This window comes from Neolamprologus multifasciatus, unplaced genomic scaffold, assembly GCF_963576455.1.
Source record: "Neolamprologus multifasciatus unplaced genomic scaffold, fNeoMul1.2 chr03_unloc_3, whole genome shotgun sequence".
NCBI lineage: Eukaryota > Metazoa > Chordata > Actinopteri > Cichliformes > Cichlidae > Neolamprologus > Neolamprologus multifasciatus.
The window spans coordinates 96502-110991 of NW_028181970.1; the positions used below are offsets into that span (position 1 = coordinate 96502).

Here is a 14490-nt window from a genome sequence, read left to right on the forward strand (position 1 = left end):
TGCTTTAGAAATAAAACCAAACAATATTTTTAAAACTTTCCCAAAATATAAAAGCTATTAAAACCATAAACTTCTGCTCCTTGTTTATGTGATTCTTCTTCTAGACTGTCTGTAATTGTTATTGCTAATTGTCAATAAAGTAGTTTTTTTTATAAGATATGTTCTAAAGAAAGCTTGTGGCGAGGGAGGAGGGGCGACTAAAAGCCAGGTTCATATGGTGGGAAAGTACTCAGGTCATGTGAGGATATTTACTGGTGCGTCAACACTGTCAGATAAAAGAACGGCTGTTGCATTTGTTATCCCAGAAATAAGTTTCGTGATGAGTAAAAGAATTACAGATTATGTGGCAGTTTATACTGGGGAGTTGGTAGCGATTTTACTGGCTTTGAACTGGGTGGAGGACGCACCAGTAGGGAGGTATTTGGTTTGCTTGGACTCTAGCAGCGCGTTAGTGAGTACAGGTAATATGTCTTCAAACTCTAGGCAAGATATTGTTTTTGATTTCATTTATTGTATAGAATTAAACACAGAGGGATAGAAGTGGATTTCTTATGGCTTCCTGTGAATATCGGTGTTGATGGCAATGAACAGGACGATAAGTTTGCAAAAGGTGCAGCAAGAAGAAGTCATGTAGGTTTGACTATAAAACACAGTAAACGTGAGGTGAAGAGTATAATCAAGGTAAAGATGAATGACGAGTGGCAGGCACAATGGGACAGAGATGGGAAAGGCAGATATTATTATACAGAAAACAGTTGGGCAGTGTAGAAGAAGCTGCAGGAGAGACGAGGATATAATCTGCAGAGTAAGATTTGGTCACACAGCCTTTAATAGCACACTTAAAAAGATAAACATGACACAGGGAAGTGTGACTTCTGTGGACAAGAGGAGACGTTTGACAGGTTGTTAGCATAGTCAGGATGCTTGATGGAAAAAAGGATGTTTGATATGAAAGGAAGGTTGGAGATTGGCCTATAATTAGCTAAGACTGCTGGGTCTAGAGATGCTTTTTGAGTAAAGGTTTAACTACAGCCAGCTTGAAGGCCTGTGGTACATAGCCGATTAGAGATAAGTTGATCATATTTAAGTTCGAAGAATTAATTAATGGCAGGACTTCTTTGAGCAGTTTTGTAGGAATGGGGTCTAAAAGACACGTTGATGGTTTGGAGGAAGTAATTATCGAAGTTAATTCAGAAAGATCAATTGGAGGAAAAGAGTCTAACTTAACATCAATGGTACTAAGAGTAGCTGTAGATAATTGTCATGGTCGGACGGTCCTTCCCGGGGGCGACCTGCCTCTGTGTGTGTGTGTGTGTGTGTGTGTGTGTGTTTCTCTCTCTCTCTCTCTCTCCTCCTCCCCTACCCAGTGGTTGACACACCTGCACCTAATCTGCCACCCAGCTGTCACTGATCATCTGTCGTTGTGGGCTGAGGTATTTAACTGTGTGTCCAGATGGCAGTCGACGCTGGATTGTACTGGAAGCTTGGTAGTAAAGTGTTTTCTGACTTGTAGCTTAGCCTTAGCCGGCTAGCCCCCTCACTTGGTGTTTCTGCTCATTTCTAGGAAGAAAGGGTACAGAGCTGGAGTTGGATGAGAAGGAGCCCGCGGGGTTAAGCTGTTGGAGGAGAACACACACTTGGATGTCACTTTGGGAACTCACCTGCACACCACTGGGAGTTTGGAGAAGATCACCGTTGGACTTTGCACTTCACTTTGTGTTTTGAAACTGTTTTTTTGGGCACTGTAAATAAACGCACTGTGTACTTTGCACCCAGAGCTCCGCGACTGAGTCTGCATCATTCCATTATCCGTGACAATAATATTACATCTGTGGGATGATTATCGGTAATTTTTTCTCTAAAATAAAAATTTTATTTGTGAAGAAGTTCATGAAGTCATTACTAGTTAGCGTTAAAGGGATGGTTGGCACAAAAGAGCTCTGACTTTTTGTCAGCCTGGCTACAGTGCTGAAGAGAAACCTGGGGTTGTTCTTATTTTCTTCAATCAGTGATGAATAGTAAGATGTTTTGGCTTTGCGGAGGGCTTTCTTATAAAGCAACAAACTATTTCTCCAGGCTAAATTGCAGCCATCGCTGCTGCCCTTCACTATTCACTCTCCCACCTGGAAAACAAAGACTCCTACATCAGGGTACTTTTAATTGATTACAGCTCTGCTTTCAATACTGTCATCCCACACAAACTCACTCACAAGCTGGCAACACTCGGCCTGCACCCCACCTTCTGTGACTGGCAACAGGACTTTTTGACTGGCAGGCCTCAGTCTGTCAGGATCGCCAACAAGACTTCAGCCAGTATTATCACAAACACTGGCGTCCTACAGGGTTGCGTCCTCATCCTCTACACCCTGGTCACCCATGACTGTGTCGCCTCCAACAAAGATAACATCAATTTGAAGTTCACGGATGACACTGCAGTGATCAGTTGCATCACTGGAGAGGCCGACGTGGCATATAGGAGAGAGGAGGCTGGTCTGGTGTCAAGGTGTGAGGACAACAACCTCACCCTCAACACTAATAAGACAAAGGAGATGATAGTTGATAGATGCTTTTCTCCTGTTTTGGCTTCCCTTCATTGGCTTTCTGTTAAATCCAGAATTCAAAATCCTGCTCCTCACATACAAGGTCTTAAATAATCAGGCCCCATCTTATCTTAATGACCTTGTAGTACCATATCACCCTATTAGAGCACTTCGCTCTCACACTGCAGGCCTACTTGTTGTTCCTAGAGTATTTAAAAGTAGAATGGGAGGCAGAGCCTTCAGTTTTCAGGCCCCTCTTCTGTGGAACCAGCTTCCAGTTTGGATTCGGGAGACAGACACTATCTCTACTTTCAAGATTAGGCTTCAAACTTTCCTTTTTGCTAAAGCATATAGTTAGGGCTGGACCAGGTAACCCTGAATCCTCCCTTAGTTATGCTGCAATAGACGTAGGCTGCCGGGGATTCCCATGATGCATTGAGTTTTTCCTTTCCAGTCACCTTTCTCACTCACTATGTGTTAATAGACTTCTCTGCATCGAATCATATCTGTTATTAACCTCTGTCTCTCTTCCACAGCATGTCTTTATCCTGTCTTCCTTCTCTCACCCCAACCGGTCGCAGCAGATGGCCCCGCCCCTCCCTGAGCCTGGTTCTGCCGGAGGTTTCTTCCTGTTAAAAGGGAGTTTTTCCTTCCCACTGTCGCCAAAGTGCTTGCTCATAGGGGGTCATATGATTGTTGGGTTTTTCTCTGTATCTATGAAGCGCCTTGAGGCGACTTTTGTTGTGATTTGGTGCTATATAAATAAAATTGAATTGAATTGAATTGAATAGTGGACACGAGGAAGAAGAAGAGGCCTCACCAGCCGCTGTTTTTCCCCGTTCCTTGAAGTGGAGAGGGTGAGCAGCAGTACCTGGGCGTCCACATCAGTGAGGACCTCCCCTGGACACTGAACACCACACAGCTGGTCAAGAAGGCTCAGCAGCTGCTATATTTCCTGAGGAGGCTCAGGGAATTTGGTATGTTGGCCAAGATCCTCAGCAGCTTCTACAGCTGCATTGTGGAGAGCACACTGACCAGCTGCATCACTGCATGGTACGGCAGCACTACTGCTATGGACCGTAAACGCCTGCAGAGTGATAACAACTGTGGAGAAGATCATCAGGACCCCACTGCTCTCTCTGCAGAGCATCTACCATCACAGAGTCCAGAGGAGAGACACACCTCTGCCCTCGAGACGAAGGTTCAGAAGTGTGAAATCTAGAACATCCAGACTCAACAACTCCATCTTCCCCACTGCTATCAGACTCCTGAACAGCTGACCGACCTCAAACTCCAGTTTGCACATCAGGTCACTTTGCACACTAAGTTCATTTTGCACATTAAACTCTTTTGTACATCAATGTACATCGACATCTGCAGACCACACGTGTCTTCAATTACTTATTTGTACTTATTTGCAGTTATTTATCTTTTTATTTTATTTTTTTAAATTATTTTTTATCCTTATTTTTATCTTTTTATTTATTCTTATCTTGTTCTTTGAACCCTTATCGAACTTGGCATTGTGCATGCTATTTCTTCTGTACATATGACAATAAACGCTTTGAATCTTGAATCTTTGAATCTTGAATCTGTACACATCTGTATGTTTCAGCTTTGTCCTTCAGTCACAACATGGTTCATCTTCATCTTAACTTCCTGTGAGCTTCTATCGTGGTTAAAGCTCATGAATCCTCTGGACATCAAACACTGATGGTGTTATTGGAGCTGAGTGAAGTTTGATGGCAGCTGTCAGAGCAGAACACATGAAGTCAGCAGGTGTGATTAAATTCAGGGACACAGACCCCATGTTGATCCTCTACCTAATCACACAAGCCAAGGTGTGAGAACGGGTGTGGGTCGCAATCAGCCAAGGTTTTGGGTGAACCCATTGTGAGACCTAGCCCCACCCTAACATGTGATTTCCTGTGAAATCACATGTTGAAACGTCTTCAATCAACTTAAAGAAGTCCAGACGCTTTTCTTTCCAAGCTCCTTCGACTACATCATTCATTGAACAGCTTCCAGCTTCTTTTGCTTTGCTACAGTTTGGATGGATTTGCATTCAAAGATGCAACAAGACAAAAATGGTTAGGGTCAGGAGGTCAAAGGTCAGAGCTCCTGTGGGTCTGAGGGTGGCCTCATGCTGGAGAAGGATGAATGAGTCTGACCTGAGTCAGTGTTTGACATGAACACATCAGCACTGCTATCAGTGAGCCTAACGACAGCCGTTAGCATCATTTCAGTGTTTCAGTCATTTAAAAACACTTCCTGTCACTGTGGTGGTTACAGTGACATCATCCAGTTTGTGTTTTGACCTCCAGAGGGTGACAAATCAGCACAGACAGAGAGCTCCATTCAAACTTTGCTGCCATCAGTAATACTTCTTCAAATATAATCATCAGTGTTTGAGCAGTTATGATATCAGGGACAATCTAGACATGTGTGACAATACTGAACATGTCACACGACACACCTTAAACATCATGTGATCCACTCTCAGTCTGCACTTTGATTCATTACTTCAACACGTTGAAATGAGATTTGAAGAAACCTTCAGTGAAATAAATCTTTCATGGATTCATGTGAGCAGCAGATGAACTTTGTACCAACAACATCTTCAATAACAGAGTCTGAATGAAGCTCAGGTGTTGATGCTGCTCACTGATTGGACGCTTGGTTTCAGCTCTGCTCTCAGTCTTTACTGCACAGGTGAAGGTAGAAAGTGTGACTGGATCTATAGACTGGAAACAGAGAAACATGCTGAACATTTGAAGCTTTGCAGCAGAAATGTTCATGTTACAAATACAGCAGAGCTGATCTGGGATCAGTGTGTTCACACCTGCAGCTACAACAAGGTTTCATGTCTCCACACGTCAGCATGTGAACTTTACTCTGACTCAGTCTGAGCAGTCAGACGCATATTTTTAAAGTTAACACATCAACACACACAGAGCTGAGCCCCTCCCACCTGTGCTGAGTTTCAGGTGGAGTCCTGTCTCCTTCCAGGAAGCAGCTCACCTGTGTGTCCGTGTTTAGTGTCCAGGTGTGGAGTGGAGCTTGTTGTTGGTGTGTGAAGAAACTGTAAGTTTGCTTTGTTTCCTCCTTTAACAGTTTGTCTTTAGGAACTTTACGGTTTGTTCAGCTCACATTTGATTTCTTCACACAACAAACTGTGTGTGTTTGTATTTCTGGTCTCTCCATTAAAGTCAGTGTGTAATGTTTCCTGGTTAACATCAGCTGTGCGCAGCTTAGTTCCAGCACAAATCTGCCGCTCCATAGCTCACGGTAACGGACTCACAGCTGGACCAACGAGGCCGAGTGTGTCCGCCACTCTGAGCTACGTTCCTGTTTTGTGTACTTATAGTTTGTGCTGTGTCCCAATTAAGAGAGTGCACGCTTGAAGCACGCACACTACGCGCACTACGTACGGTGCATACTATAAGTACGAGAAGTGCGGAAGTGAGAGGTTTGTGAAATGTGACGGTCTAGCCTTCGTCACGCTGCTCAGGTTGCCTAGCAACCATGATTCTAACAGCGAGAAACATTTCATACAGCTTTGTTTGTCAGAAATGAAGGAGAAAAAATGTTTTGTTGCTCATCCATTTTTTTCATGACATCACTTTAATTAGTTGAGTATCTGAGGCTGAGACCACAGGACTGTAAAGCATGATTGTTGGGCTTCATTTCTGTACTGAGCAGTCATTTTAAGATTAGTTAGTAAATGACAATTAGCTAATGTTGATCATGAGACTAAAATCATCTCACTGTGATAATGTAAATATAATATGGCCAATATTATATGTATTGTCAGATTATTATGATATATATATATATATATATATATATATATATATATATATATATGTATATATGTATATTAAGGCAGTGAGCTTGAACTCTGTGTCGAAGATTCAAGTAGATGTTATTTATATATCACCTTAAATCTTCACTCAAAGACAAGTATCTTTGACTGTGTATATATAGATGTATTATATATAAGAGACAAATGTTGTTCTTTCAGTATGTTGGCATTACTAAATTTGACTCAATGCTTACATATATGTGTAAAAAGCAAATGTACGAGCTGTGAAAACTGTGTCTGATAGAATGAAGAGTAGACTGATATATGAAATATTCCTTTATTGGGTGAGAAAATCAGACCATGTCATAACTGCTTTAAGTCATACAGAATAGATATCAGAGCCTTAAACAGGCTGACTTCTGCTAAATGGGTCAAACTGGGCAGAAAGTAAACAAACACATATCATCCTTATAGAATATGATGTAACACAATAGATCAACTTACCTCAGAATATATAAAGCATATAAACAATTACAGCGATATGATGCAACAAACACAGCAGTGCTACTAATCCAAAATACTCAAAGCTTCATAGAACTGAAACAAACATTTATATTTAGCTCCATTCTGCTGCTGATACATACTTTAGGTTTCTGAATATTAAACTTGTTGCTGCCTTTCATAGTGTGTAACTTGAAGGCCCTGAGCACTTTCTCCCACACTGAAAACACTGGGATGATAAAATTATTTGAACATTACCTAATAAGACTGATTCAGGACAGACGATTAGTTATGTTAAACTTTTCTAGCAGTCCTTCACAAACAGGGAACAGTCTGTCTATTCTCTCCATCTGTCAGCTGCTGCTGGCTCTTCCTCCTCCTCTTCCTCACACACTGCTGAGTTTGTCCTGGTGGATCATCAGGGGTGCAAAGCCTCACAGATGATGTGCAGCAGTGGGTCCCTCAGTCTGTCCTCACTCTGGACACTTGCAGTTGTCACACATGGAAATCAAATGTGTGAAAAGCTGCAGGATTCAAACACAAGTGTAACTTATAAATACATGTTCATACTTTTATTCCACAATCAGAGAGAAAGAAACTCAGAGAGAGTGCAGGACAGACACACAGGTGACAGAGTCAGGTGTATACACTGCTACAAACAGGAGGATTTAGTGTTTGTGTTATTACGAGTGCTAAACAAGAAGAGTTCCCAGATGGTACAGTGGACACATGTGTGACTCCTGTGATTAAAGCATCTTTCTTTCAGCTTAACGAGTGAACCGTTTAAAATGAACATACTTTTCTTTTCTATTTTATTGAAACCACTTTACAGAAAATACAATTATTTACAATGAACTGTACATGCAACACAGCAGTTTTATGAATATTCAACAAGAGCAAGTTTCATTTGGCCCTGGTTTGACAACCACACTGGAGCACATATTCACCAAAACACAGCACACCTTAACAATCTTATCAAGCAGTGTTGTGCGCCGGTCCGAGTTTGACACAGGTATGTCGTCGTGTCCCATGTGCAGCGTTGGAGCCCAGTCTGGATTTGTTACATCCATTTCATATGCTGGTTTGAATGCAATAATGCCAAATAATAAGCCTCTCCGTCAACATGACGTGGTTCTGCAGAATCACACATTAGGATACTTTATCTAATTATCTATGACCTCAGCGCATTCAAAATAACACTAAAAGCCTATTAAGAGAGATATGAATTTATTTAGAACTCACCAGAAAGAAAAAACTGCGAGCAAACCAACAAAAATGGCAGAGAACTCGATATCCACTCGTCTGACCGCTGCAATCCAAGCTTGACGTGTTCGTTTAGAATGTTGTTCACACCTGTTGAACTGACTGAAACTTCTAGTCACAGTAAATCAGTGTGTGTCAGTGAATGCATCGTGTGTGCTTCGTGGCTCCATCGATTGGACTGATAGTAGAGCAGCTGATGGCAGCTTCGTCTGCCTCACACTGCTGTCTGACTGCATTCAGCTGACACTGAGATGAAGCAGGAAAGAAGCAGCTAATGTTTGGACAGCACACATGATGGAAAGGAGGATTTCAGTTGATGTGCACATGAATGATTTGTGTTTCCTCTGCAGGTGAAGGTAGAAAGTGTGTGTGAGCTGATGTGAATTGAGCAGCATGGATCAGTGTGAGGACAGAGAGGAGGGAGTCCCTCCCTCTAAAACCACTCTGTGTGGGGAACATGAGAGCCAGACCAAAGCCCAGAGGTGAGATGACCCTCTCTAACTGTCCATGACTCTTCTCCATGTCACAGCTCAGCACTCACATCACTGCTCCATCATTATTCACAGGAACCAGCCTGGACCTCCACCCAGCTCTGTGTCCTTACAGAGTGACGCGCCTGGAGGTTTCCTCATTGATTTTAAAGTCTCTGCTGCAGAGAGGTGAGCTGTGAGTAACATGAACTCTCTGATTAAATGATTTTGATGTTTCCTGGTTTCTAAAATGCATCTCTGTAGACAGTGTTGGGAAGGTTACTTTTAAAATGTATCCCATTACAGATTACAGAATACATGCCCCACAATGTATTCTGTAACGTATTCCGTTACGTTACTCAATGAGAGTAACGTATTCTGAATACTTTGGATTACTTAATATATTATCATGCTGTTTACAACTACATGAATGTACTATTGCTGTGATTTATTACTGTTACTGAAAGTCCGCAGCTCCGAACCGTAGTAAAGGGACCTCTGGCTAATATGGTGGGTTCTGTGTCGGGCTCGTAGCCGAAAACTAGCTTTACTTTGTTGTCTGGGTCAACTTTGCTAGCGAGAGAAAGAGAGAGGTGTTGAAAGGCTGCTCCAACTGAACTTATTGTTTTTGGAGGAAAACATGAACACAGTGTACAGTCGAGTCTTAATAGCTTACTTACAACTGGGCTCGTCAGGCTCTCTTCTTGGCTGCAGTGGTTATTATTATATTTACATGCCTCCAGCTCCCGTTTTTGCTCGATGACAACTCCTACTTCTCCTTTTTCTCCCTCCCTCGCTCACAGACACATAACATGTATGGCAGTCCATTCTCCCTGCAGCACGGACTACACTGCCTATGATGCTACATTCTTTAGAGCTATACCTGTAGCATTCTGCCTATTAGCTTAGCACAACAACAACAAAAAGGCCTCTCTCACCCAGGAAACACGCAGAGAGAGAGCGTCACCCTGTAACCATGGCAACCGTAACGCTGCCACCTGAAACAACAGAACGTAGCTGTCAAACAAAACCCAAACAGGCCTGACCCGCCACAATATGAAACAGGGAAGTACCGCCGTGTAATCCATTTATTTCAACAAAGTAACTGTATTCTAAATACCACCTTTTTAAACGGTAACTGTAACGGAATACAGTTACTCATATTTTGTATTTTAAATACGTAACGGCGGTACATGTATTCCGTTACTCCCCAACACTGTCTGTAGAAGAGCAGTGTCTCCAAGGACACACAGGCTCAGCTGTAACTGTCAGTTTATCTGGTTTAAGACACATTTGGACACAATTGGCTGTTTTTAACTATTTATTTTAATCAGAGGTGTAAATTTAGACCTCACACATCTGGATCCTAAACTATGATAGAAACAGCTGCTAGCAGTGGGTAGTTTGACTTTGATACGCTGCTCTAGAAAGCAAACAAAGGTTTGTGCAGCTCCTCTTCAGAAAAGTGTTCAGAGAGCAGCTGCTGTATTAGACAAAGGCTCGTCGTGTGAGCCCAGATGTGTGTAACAGCTGGATGAAGGAGAACCATCACAGTCACGTCTGCATCCCGCCTTTATTAATGAACTTCCTGTTGCTCGCAGATGAAAGGAACACAAAGTGTTTGTGCCACGTGATGCTGCAGGATTTGTTAACATGTCCATGATGGTAACATCTCCTCGTCTAACTGCAAACACATGAGCGCTCCTAACGGCAGCTATCACAGCCACACAGGCAGACTGTGTCTCACTGTTGCATTCAGGGACATTTGTTTTCCTGTAAAAAGCTGAACTCTAATCTAAGAGTCATTCCACGAGAATAGCTAAAATTGGACTTGGATATTTTCACATTTTTTACCAAAATGTATTATTTATATGTATATCCCACATCATTAAGGATATATTTAACTATCAGAAAAATGTATTTTCCCATCTCAGGCATTAGTTTTCTTTTATTATTGATCATATTTTTAAGATATAGTGACTGTAATTCTTCAACCCTGTTATGGACATTTTGGAGGCTGTCTGAATATTATCATAAAATGTATTTCTAAAGAAATCAATATGTTTACATTAGTTAGATGTCCCCCATACTAATTCAATAATTTTACATAGAAAAATGACATAAAATCACACATTTTTACCCTTTTAAATCCTGAAATGTATTGAAAGCAATTTTAAGCAATTGCAATGAGTGAAAAGCAATCTTTTCATTTTTCATCAAAAATTTAGTTTAACTAAGAATTGTAATCTAAATCAATGATCAGATGATAGCGCTCAATATTTTAGACAGAAATCAGCAAACATTAAATTATTTTTTCAACATTTTAAGAAAATTATATATGAAAATGTAGGTGTGACGGGGTTGAGACTAGCATAACAGGGTTGAAGATGGTAACAGGGTTGAAGAGACAAATACAGCTTTACATATAAACAGTTGTTTACTCTTAAATTCAATGTACAGGGCTTTCCATTAGCATTATATCTCACTTTGTAACCATAGGAAGGACACCAGATACAAATTACCGTAGAATCAAGTTTTATTAATCTCAAGTAAAAACAACCACAACAGCACATTAACAACTAGCAAACATTGTGAAGTGAATTGCTCAAATGTAACATAATGCATGTGTGTGTGTGTGTGTCTAGGCATAAGAGAGCCGCATGAGGTGTGCTAAAAGTCACCTCATCCTTGCTCCGATAACGTACAATTAAACTTCATGAACTGGTTGAACTAATAACAATAATAATCAGTTAACGATTTCAATGTGTCTGTCTGTATCAGTGCCTGTGTCCATGTCAGAGTGTTTTTGCATGTGTGTGCCTGCATCAGTGTGTCTGTATATAATCATGAATGTGCCGGTTGTTTTATGAATTCATCTTGTGAGTCGGTTCCACACCTCTTTCAAGACTTCCACATGGCGCTTTGTCACAGCCCGTGGGGGTGGAATGAGTTCAAGGACATCATCAAACAGGTACCAGAGGATATCATCCTTATGCGGCCAGAAGAATCGGTTTAACCCAACACGATGCATGCATTTGACCTGGACTTGTGTTGTTTGTATGTTTAGAATGATGCCTGGATATAAATCATCATCATATCTGAGAATACACCATTTACCAATCAGCTCTGGACTTTCCCACTGGATTTCTTTTTCTGGATTCCCCCCACTGCCTGTCTGTGATACAGCCGTTTCTATCTTCTGGCCAAAAGTGAAACACTTGGTGTTGAAGCACTTGCAGTTAAACTGCTTCCGTGTTGTGCACATGCAGCTTACATCACGAGCCATCAGTTCTCCTGGAGCTACAGTAACGACCTGGTGAATTCTCATGGTTCCAGGAACAGCTGGTATCTGTTTCGGCATTTTCTCCATAGCTTCCTCAACATCTTCACTTTTCACAAAGAACAGTTTCACACTTGTGTTTGTTTCAGACAAGGCCCTGAATAACTCTTCTGCATCTGGGATGTCATGCCCCTTTGCTACCATCATGTCAGCTGCTCTTTTTAAGGCTCCCCCGACACCATCTGGTGCTCCTTTTCCATGACTAGCCTCAAAAAAATTCCAAGAACCAGCCTTGAATCTTCTTCTGTCCAGTTCTGTAGTGAAAAGGTAGAAGTTTCCTCGTTGTTTGTATTGCATACAGGGTCCGTCGCTTAAAAAGTGCAGCACAGACACTTGTGGATGTTGGCCTTGAAGGTAATCTAGCACAGGATTTAGGTGCTGCCATATTGCTGGAGGGCCTTTATGTCTACTGGGAGAGATGGTGCTAAAGCTCACAGGCTCTGAGAGTCCACCAACATACAACACACCAGTATGAAGGGTGGCCTGCTGATGTGAAGCCCCAAAGTGGACCGCCTGAACTTGAGAACTGTATTTACAGCTGTAGTTTTCTGAGAAGTCAACATGTATCAAAGCCTCGTCCCCTGACATGTTGTTCTTCAGCTCACGGCAGAAGGCATACTGCTGCTTGATATTAAAGTGATGCATTTTAAATTTCTTTACAAAGCTCTGGAAGAGCTCAGTGAGGTCCTCTTGTGTGCCCTCCACAGATTTCTTGACTGTCACCTTGACAGTTGCCTTTTCTCCCTTTTTGTCTATCTCCTTTTCCTCTATCACCCACTGGGTAAATGATGTGGTTGCGGTGCTGTTGTATGCACTTGTGATGTGGACAGTTTTGTCCTTGCAATGGGCACACTCTCCATACATACAACTCTTGCTGGATGAGTTGCAGCAAACCTTCTCTATCAACTCTTCAATGTTGGCAGTCTCAATGAGTTTCAACTGACGGAGCTTCACTGCCAGAAAGCTGAGATTTTCATGCAACTTACACATGCATGTGTCACGTTCAGAGAGTGTTGGATTCACAACCCAAAAGGGGCGAAGATGACAGAAAAGGGAATAGGATATCATCTGGTCTGGGTTTTCTGCCAAAAACCTTCTGTGGATATTTTCTATCGTGTCCATTAGGAACCTCTTCTGCATTTTTAATTTGTCCTTTGTGAGTGTTTGTTTGGTTCCTGTGGTCATTCTACTCACGTCATCCCTGAGATAGAACGCCTTGATTCTTTTTTTGAAGTCTTCAGTGAACCTGCTGGTCATCTTTCTTTCAAAATTAAGACTGTCATGATGTCTAAAATTCTTGTTTGAAAATCCGAGGGAGTCACTTGCAAACTTTTGCAACCTGTATGTTTTTATAATTCTCCCTGTCGCAACTTTGGCAATCAGTTGCCTTTCTCTGTCCTTGGTGGCTTTTTTGTATTTATTCCTAATATCTTCAATGAGTGATTCATGGAAAAGTAAGGTTTTTTTTATTTGGGGGTTAACGAAGCAATTTGAAGTGAGTCGTGTTATTTTCGACTGTGGGGAATCCGAAAATTTCTTTGAACGTTGGCACCTTTTTTTGTATTTTTCTTTGCTTTTTCTTTCTTTTTCAAGTTTTTCTTGGAGTTCCGCTATTTGCCTCTTGAGTTTATTTTTTTCTGTTCTGTACTTTTTCCGAGCCACCAGACGTTGCCTATAAAATAAAGCAATAAAAGTTGATTTGGGTGTGGAAAATTATGCCGTTTCCTCCTGCCCTCCCTGTTTCTAAAATGACATTGTGAAAGTGACATAAAATGACATTTTCACTATAACACTGTTAACTACCCATTGCCCTAACCTTGAAGATCTTGGCTGTGAAGGCTGCTCTGGGTGATCTCCCTGATCAGGACTCTGTGGAGGAGTGCTAATGTTCTTGAGCACTTCTTTCCTCTCCTTGCTCCTATGGTAAGCTGCTCTCCACATTTTTCTTTTCTTATGCTGTTCTCTTTTACTCAGTTCATTAATTGCTTTCTTCTTCCCTGCCTCTACATTCTTTCTCCATCTCTCACGCTCACTCTGCAGGTATCTCTCCCTTCTTTCAGGATCAGCTTTAAGGCGTTCCCGATACTTCCTTTGCCTTTCTGCTGCTGTTGTTGGTGCCATCTTACTTGCATCCTTAACATGGAACATAAATCGCATTCAGCATGCATGCAGTATAAGAATGGTGATTGAATATAATAATAATTAATTTAAATAATTGGATAACTTAACAACCAAAGTATTAAAATCTCAACCCCATCACAATCTCACAACCCCGTTACAATCAAAAACATAACAGGGTTGAGTGTGACGGGGTTGAGATTTTTGCACAAACTGGCCGCTGCTCAATATAGTGAATACCAGATAGAGAGCACATGGCATGCATGAAATTCAAAATCACCATATATTCATGAACTAACAAAAAACGTTTTCATAAGTAATAGTTTTCTATCTTTTTTTCATGTTACGGTGTTGAGTCATTGAGGTTGACGACCACAATATCACAAGATAAATGACTAAAATAAAGGAAAAGATGGAAGCAACTTGCCTGTCTCTGTGGTCCTGTTGTCCAAA

The 14490-nt window shown here is 41.5% G+C and overlaps 2 protein-coding genes and 1 pseudogene across 3 annotated transcripts in view; 2 read left to right on the forward strand and 1 right to left on the reverse strand.

The window, feature by feature from the left end:
* LOC146490550 (NACHT, LRR and PYD domains-containing protein 12-like) overlaps positions 1 to 14490 on the forward strand; it is a 107820-nt gene that overhangs the window by 68075 nt on the left and 25255 nt on the right. The gene's annotated exons all lie outside the window — the stretch shown is intronic.
* LOC146490553 (protein NLRC3-like) overlaps positions 5493 to 14490 on the forward strand; it is a 67438-nt pseudogene continuing 58440 nt past the window's right edge. Inside the window, exons 1-3 of the transcript XR_014872689.1 lie at positions 5493 to 5624; positions 8460 to 8591; positions 8676 to 8768. The product of XR_014872689.1 is annotated as a protein NLRC3-like (transcript). The remainder of the gene's footprint in view (positions 5625 to 8459; positions 8592 to 8675; positions 8769 to 14490) is intronic.
* On the reverse strand, positions 11401 to 13255 carry LOC146490554 (uncharacterized). Its single transcript, XM_085152964.1, has one exon. The coding sequence runs from the start codon at positions 13174 to 13176 to the stop codon at positions 11452 to 11454; it is 1725 nt and encodes a 574-aa protein (XP_085009090.1). The 5' UTR covers positions 13177 to 13255; the 3' UTR covers positions 11401 to 11451.